The sequence below is a fragment of the Condylostylus longicornis genome, unplaced genomic scaffold (assembly GCF_029603195.1).
Source record: "Condylostylus longicornis isolate FDR11 unplaced genomic scaffold, ASM2960319v2 ptg000017l, whole genome shotgun sequence".
Lineage (NCBI taxonomy): Eukaryota > Metazoa > Arthropoda > Insecta > Diptera > Dolichopodidae > Condylostylus > Condylostylus longicornis.
This window is the reverse complement of record NW_026577986.1, coordinates 7,165,361-7,173,868: the sequence shown is the minus strand read 5'-3', so window position 1 is coordinate 7,173,868 and position 8,508 is coordinate 7,165,361. Positions and strand designations below refer to the sequence as shown.

The 8,508-nt window shown below is 25.0% G+C and overlaps 1 protein-coding gene across 1 annotated transcript; it reads left to right on the top strand.

The window, feature by feature from the left end:
- The first annotated feature begins 3,212 nt into the window (after positions 1-3,212).
- LOC129606099 (uncharacterized) lies at positions 3,213-4,506 on the top strand. Its single transcript, XM_055516204.1, has one exon. It carries the CDS (start codon positions 3,365-3,367, stop codon positions 4,328-4,330), a length of 966 nt encoding a protein of 321 aa, XP_055372179.1. The 5' UTR covers positions 3,213-3,364; the 3' UTR covers positions 4,331-4,506.
- The last annotated feature ends 4,002 nt before the right edge of the window (positions 4,507-8,508 follow it).

Genomic DNA, 8,508 nt, shown 5'->3' with positions numbered 1-8,508 from the left:
GTTAATCTTGTAAATATGTAACTACAATAGTAAACTTGACATTCATATTCGTAGACACGAGTGAGTGAAGATGTTAACTACAGTTTTTAAAGTTTCGAGTAAATTAACCTTCTTTCAAAGCATAATAATTCAAAAGTGTGACATAAAACATTTTAAAGGCAAGCTATCTCTTAAACTGAGTTGTTTTTTGAAAAAACGGAATTTTTCATATGAAAGATAAACGCATGAAAATTCTATTTAGGCAATAGAACCTATATTTTCATAAAAATTGTAGATGACACCTTAATTCACTCTTGTCTTCATTTATATGAAACTATTCATGTACAGCTGAATCTTAAAATTACTTAAAATAAATAATGGAAATTATGATAAACTAAACCGATAAGCTATACAATTAGAATTTTCAAAATTTTTAAATTTCAGATTCCTTTTTTATTTATGACGAAATTTATTTGACTACTATAATGTATTACGAGGGATACCTAAAGTAGAATTCGGATATATTAAAATTAAAATTTTTGAATTCAACACACCCATTTTTATAATAAAGAAGATTTACCGATAAATTCATTGAAAACTTTTTAGACTTGTCAACTTCTATTAAATTTTTGCTCAAATATAAGTTTACAATGCATATGGTTGCAAATATTACGACTGTTTTTGTATTCATGTACCTACACTACATTACGATATTTTTAATTTTAAGGAAATACTAACGTGAACACCAGAGAACCGAATATATTAATTCAGAATTAAATATATAATAATATTATAAAATATTCTAAGAATAAACAAATAAGCAAAACAAAATTTTTTATTGTTGAGTGTTCCCGTTTAGACTTAAAAAAAAGGAGTGTTTAAATGGCAAGATCAGTTTTTTATTAAGTAAAGTCTGCACTACTTTTCACACTAAAATCTTTACTATGCTCAGGATTCTAATAATTTGGATTCATCTCTAAATTCGTTTTGCAACTATCAAAACATTGTTAAAATAAGAGTTGTTTATGTCACTAAACGCTATAGTTTTTATATTCCAGTAATTTGCGAGGCTTCATTGGATTATACAGGTGATTCTCCGTAAATCAACCTTCAAATTTTGCAGGGATATATGTGACATATAAATTTAATTTAAGAAAAATCATTTAAAAATGTAGTCATATTTGAGCCTGAAACTAATTCTGATTGTGCCGGTCAAGTTCGAATACACAAGTTTAAGAATATTTTGTGTTAAAAAATGCATGCTACAAGAATAATTGTATGAATTGATCAGATCGAATAATAATAGTTTAGTGAGGTGGTGTTAGGGTTACCATTTTGCAAAATTTTATGAACCTGATCCATTACAGTACAGCTCAAAAGAAGCCAAATGAAAGAGGAGTTTAATTATAGTTTGAAGGAGTGCTGCAGAGAAACATTATTATGCAGATCCTTCTACCGAGCAATATCATCACGAGAAAGCGAATAAAGCTTGAAAAATATTAAGTAAAATTACTCTAAATAAAATTAAGCGATAATAATATTATACTATGGATATTGTGTGGGTTTATTTATTATACATATACAATTAAAGGTTAAGGTGAGTAAATGAGAAGATAAAAATTATATCTATAATTTGAACAAAATTTGAACAATCTTACATACGTCTTATAATAAAATAAAAAAAAAAACAAACGAGAAATCCACTTGAATAAACAAAAATTAAAATGTGATATAAAAATACGTTTAGACTTAGTCATAGAATAAAAACGTAATCTGAAGATGGCGGTTAGAAGAAATAATAAAATTGCAACGGAATATCAAAAGTAAAAATTGTATTACAACAACAATTTTGTGCAACACATTCATAAAATTTTTTAATGTTATGCATTAAAAACTTGGAAGGAATCTGATGTGACGCATTAAGGTAATAGTAAGATGAAAATTGTAGTTTGTCTTCTTATATTCTTACTGGAGAACTCCGGCCATTGTTGAGGAAAAAAAGCTTTATTTTCTGACAGTTCCAATTTTTCAACTCGAGTCCAACTTTTAACTTCTCAAACTGCTTTCAATTTTAAGTAATGGATGTTAAATTTTTTTTTTTGTACTATGGTCGGTAGAATCGATTATAAATTTTTTATTTATTAAAAATAAACAATAACAAAGTTTTACGAAATATTGAATGAATCATTCATTTTACACCTGATATTTTATAACAATTTTTATATATAAGCTTATTTTTAGCTTTAAAAGCTCTATTAATCGGCAAATTTCTAAATGAGAGCTGAATAAGTTTAAAATACAGTAAAGTTAAATTAAATCGACCAGTTTAAAAGACAAGAAATTTCCAGTTATTGAAAGGGACAATTTAAAGGTCATTGGCAACTTGATTAAAATTATTAGATTTAAACGCATCCCGGCTACATAATTAAGTCTTAATAGTAGTTGAGTGATAATACAATGAGTTTTGGTTCAGCAATCATTCACTTTTACGGGTCCAAACTAAAGTTTTTAACTATTAAACGCTATTAGCACCTAATGAAAACAATTTCTTATAGTAAAAGTTAGAGTTTAAAATTTTAAATTTTGAAAAAATTTGAGTATTTTCCATAAGTTAGCATAAGGTCTTTAATAATTGACTGCCAATTGTTTTTCTTCTATATGTTTTCTTGAATTTTTCATGAATGAGTTCTATTAACTTGGTTCCCAAACGAGTTCATTATAATTTAAGCCTACTGTAAGAAACAAAATCACTCAAGTTCATATAATTTGTTTCACTCAACTCAAAATTACTCAGGTACTTGAAATGTTTTTGTATTGTTCCGCTTGCTTTTTTATTGCAAAATTATCAGCTGTTTGAAAAATTTTTTCTCAATATAACATAAATAATAAACTTGTAATTGCAATTTTTCTTCTATTTTTTTTTTCAACTAAAAAAAACTACAATTAAAATTTTGTAAATAAAACTACTTGAAATTTGAGAATATTATTCTTACGTCAACAACGGCTCTCCCATTGTTTTTTTTTGTATATTTCCTGATTTTTTCTCTATTTATTTCAAATATTCGAAGGTGAATGCTTTTGAAAAACAAAAAAACATTATAAAAAGTTTCTAACAATTTTGGCTTTTGTTGTTGCTTCAATTTCGTTAAAGTTTTGTTCTCATCGAAATTTTCTCATCATCTTAATAAATTTCTCATCAGTCTCACTCACGTTTTGTTAGAGTTCATTTAGTATAAGTTATATTGGAGTTAGTTTTTTTTTTCCAAACAATCTTATCAAATATTTTTATTACAAATATTTTCACATACATACAAATATAAAAGTTCATTACAAATAATTTTCTCTTCAATTATTAAATAAATACTAAAAAAAAAAATTTACAATCATGAATAAATGTATAAAAACAATTTTCCGTAAGCAAAATCTACTTGTTGCTATATTTAATATAAAACTGTTAACAGTAGCAGCAACTTCATTAACATCAAAACGTTCAATCATTACAACTTCAGTTCTTGATAATACAAATAAAATGACATTAAAAAGAGTTGTTCCAACAATAAGTGAATATTCCGATTTTAATAAATATTTAGGAGATTTTTTAAACAAAGATGATAAATTAACATTAATGTTAGATTATGATGGAACACTGGCGGCAATTGCACCAAATCCAAATATGACCGCAATGTCAAAAGAAGTAGAGAATTCATTAAAAAAATTTGCAGTACATCCGAATATTTTTTTGGGTGTAATATCTGGACGTGGTTTAGAAGATGTTAAAAATAAAGTTGGTATACCAAATATTACATATGGTGGAAATCATGGTTTAGAAATTGAAAATCCAGATGGTAGCCGATCTGATTTTCAATTAGATGGTGAACTTAAAGAAAAATATCAAAAAATGGTACAAGAATTAAATGAAAAAGTACGACGTAATGGTGCATGGAATGAAGATAAATTAGTTTCATTAACATTTCATTATAGAGATGTACCAGAAGAAATGATGGATGATATAAAAACTGAAGCAATTAAAATAATTAAATCATATGGTTTTAAACCAAATCAAGCACATTATGCAATTGAAGCTAAACCACCAGTTAATTGGCATAAGGGGGAAGCATTAAAATTTATTTTAAATAAAAATTTTGGTGATGGATGGCAACATAAAACAAAAGTTATATTTGCTGGTGATGATACAACCGATGAAGATGCAATGGAAGCTGTTCAAGGTAAAGGAAAATCATTTCGTATTACTGATAATCCAAATTTTGAAACATATGCTGATTATCGTTTACCAAATCAAAATATGATGCCGGAATTAATTAAATGGATTGAAAATATTTATTATAAATAGAAGTTTTATTTTTTTTTTTTTTGGAAAATTATGTACTTATTATGGTATATAAAATTTTTAGAGATTATTATTGTAGCATTATTATAGAAGCAAAAACAATTCTAATAAATATAGTGTGTTATTATTAAATGTGCCAGAATAAAAAATTTTGTTCTATATTTTAAATTTTAAAATCGCATGCTGTGAACTATCATTTTCCATATTTAAAAAATTCCTTTTAATAATAAAAGTTTGTAAATAAAGGCGTTAATTTAATAAGACTTGCATAACTTTATCTAATGTTTGACATTTCGTAATAGTTTTTGATAACAACAATTATGATAACGAAAATGTCATAAAATTATGCATTATTTTTAATGAAGTGAATTTTGAACAAAAAAAAAATGCATTTTAGAATTTCTTATATAGAATTTAAATAGTGTTGAGTAGCAGTGCCATTAAAATTAAAAAACGCCATAATTTTATTTTGAAATCGTAATTAATTATTAATATTTTGTAATAAATATTTGAAATAATTCAAATTAAATATTCGAAATATAAATTAAATGCATTTGTGAGAAAGAAATAGCAATCTTATTTGAATACTGTAATATAATTATAATGTAGAGTGCTGCCAAATAGATTAACTCAAATATCTTCATTTTTTTTTTCAAAATAAAATCTTCATTTTGAAGATTCGATAAAAAAAAAAATCTTCACGAGCCTATCGAAGTCTTCGATTGTAAATAAATTGCAAAAAGTATAGGGAGTCAAAATATTATAATTTCAATTCGAAGTATGAAGTCATAGGCCGTATCTGCGTTATGGTATTGCGATAAGTCGTTTAATATAGAAATTGCAGCGGAAAATATTAAAAAATTTTCTGTCATGGAAGTAACATTACCTTGCGTTTCTTACTAGCTTGACGTTTTGGTCTATAAACTTTTGTAAGTTAAGTGGAAAATTGTGTAAAAAATTTCAATTTTGAAAAGCTTCAGTAGACCTAAAAAATTTTCATTTTGAAGATATTTTTGTATATAAAATTTAAAAAATTTTAAAAATCTTATTTTGAAGCTTTACACAAAAAATATAACCAAAAATAATTTTAATCTCATTTTGAAGTTAAATCTTTAATTTTGGCAGTGTTGACTGTAATGTAATTATTATGAACGATTCTAAAATGTTTATTGTTGTTGCTTTTGAGATCGATTAAACAAAATCAGCTGCAAAAGCAATCGTTTCATAATTTTTTTTTTTATTTTATTAATTACGATCTCCCTCTCTCTCTCTCACAAGAGAAATAAAATTATAAGATTTGAAGAATTTTTAAAGCTTTCTTAAAAAACAAAAAAGTAAAACAAAAAAGAGAAATTACTTTCATGTAATCTCCTTCATCAGCAGACATCCACTCAAACATACATAGAAATCCAACATTTGTAATTAAAAATTTCACAAATATGCTTTACGGTATATTAAATTTCTCAAACCATTCATAAGACTCTAAAAAAAAAATTAAGCATTTTTGTGACATTTTGTTTACCGTAAAACAGCAATTTTAAACTTTTTTCAGGTTTTTCACATGTAAGGCGCGGCACATTAAGGAGTAATATGGGTAACAATAGTTTCGAAAAAGTGCGTATCGTAAAAATTTAAATATGTCGTAAGCATGGTAATGTTAAAATTATAAATTTCTTTTAAAACATATGTAAGGTGCTAAATTCATTTTTTATACGTGAACCGAAATTATTTCTTTCATTCTACTGTCATCATACTTCAGTTTACTGTCATATGTAATACATTTCACTATTGTTAAATTATATATGAGGCGCTCAGCATATTAGTGGCCTATTTGCAAAAATGACATTTTGAGTAAATTGCGACTGAAATACTAAAATATTTATTTTTTAATAAAGTTTTTAAAAGGCAAAAACTAACTTATGTCAAAATAGAGTGAAAAGAGGAGTAAATTAAGTAATTTGAAAACATAAAATAATTTTTTAGACCATTACTGCTCTTTTGAACATAATAACTCATTTTTTACAAAAATATTGGATACGCTGATAAGCTGAGCGCCACATATGTAATACTGTATATTTCAAAATTATATTTTTATTTTAAAAATTCAATAATCTAATTTATAAAAATATTTGAAAAAATTTAAATTAGATTACTAAGTAAAATATTAACGGCACTATTTTTTAAAATCCGCAACATACAGGTTTGCAAAAATCGCTTCAAGGATTAAATAATATTTCACTCCATTTTTCTTACTGTTTACAATACAGTCACAATACAATCACAGTGAACTATGAAGAAATCAAGTCAATAATTTTAATTGATTCTCACAATTTGTTTATAAATATTTCAGATTGCAAGTGAGTACCTCAACTTAACATTTAGCATGCAAGTGCTTAATGTAAATAAAGCTTTATTATCTTTTCGTGATGTAAATATTTTAAATCACTACAACTCGTGAAAGTAGTTTAAAATTATGATATTGTAATTTGCATAAATAAATATCCTATAGTTAGATGGTGTTAGTTTTATCGATTTTAATGAGTCTCTCTAATGGGAAAACCAAAAATTTCAAACAAAAACAAAAAATGCATTTGTTAATTATTCTTACATTGGTACACAAATTGATTACATACATTCTTAAATAATTTCCATTGTAAGCACAGTATACGATGTATGAGTAACGGAAAAATGATAATGAAAATTTTATTTGTATATGAAGAGTTGAGAAAAGCTCGTGTATTGCGCGTGACATCGGAAATTTATTTAATATAAATGATAAATTAAATGAATTTATTTATTTATTTATTCATGTTACATGTTTAAGTTGATTTGATTTTTTATTGACAAAAGTTAATTAGAATTTATTTTCTTTTATTACTTTTTTTTATATTTTTTTACTATTTTATATTACATTATACTTTGAGTGTATATGGTAACGGAATAGCTAACATTATATGTTGCGATCCTATGTGAACTATTAAGAATTCGTAAGAATGTAGGTGCATAGGAAACAAAACTTTTTTTTTTGGTTTTATTTTCAACTAGAACGGCAAAAGCCTTGAATAAATTTCGAATGAAATTAAATTTAATCGAAATTATATTACATTTTCCAATGGAAATTTTAATATATAGTTCAGGTATCTGATACGCTTAGAATCTTATTACTTAATTTTAAAATTCAAATAGTTTTCTTAATATTAATTTTTATATCATAAATCTTTAAATATAGAACGGAAATAATTTATTAAAAAATACTTCTCTTACACGTTGGTACTTTTAAAGTTTTCCATGCGCATGTAGTGCAGATAGGGGTAAGGTGAAATTTTTCCCAAAATTTGATAAGTTTAGAAGAGGAAACTTAAACATTTTTGAATATTAACACACTTTCACTACCTGATCTTAAATGAGTGTCTTTTGACGATATTTAATTCAATTAGACGATGGTCCCAAATCAAATATACGATTGAAATGGCACGAGAAAATCGTCATATTATTAAGATGTCGGAAATGTAAAGATAATCGATAAACCTTCAAACTGATCTCCTATAAAATGGAATTTGTGTTTAAATTTATTAATTTTAAATTTCAATTCATTCGATTTATTTCTATTTTCGATGTTTCGATTCGATTGTGAGTGAAATTTTAATTCTTTTTTGTACTCTACTCAATTAATTTATTCAGTACACAAACCATTTTATAATTATAATAATATTTGAATATGCAATCAGTATTGTTATTTTTTTTAAAGTTTCCTTTTTTTACCGTTATCCTAATAGATAATATTTACTTAACAGTATATAAGTTTTCGATGGGAATATTCACATAACGTAAAACTTGATAACAGAACGATATAACAGAAATAAGGGAAATTTTATTTCATTCACAATGAAATTTTATTATGTTTAATTTAAAATCAAAAAGTTTGAACATAAGTATGTACGGATATTCTCTGTAAATACCGCAATATAATATTATTGCATAAAAATCAAGCAATCTAAATTGTAAGTAAACGAATAATACTTATGTTAAGTTTTATGTCGAAATACGAATCACAGAAATTATATTATAAAACATAAATTGTGATAACTTATATATCGTAAAGTTAAAAAAAATGTGCTTTATTTCAATTATGATTACAGTTAAGATTTAACAGATTTAACAGAACTAACAGAAATATTGCT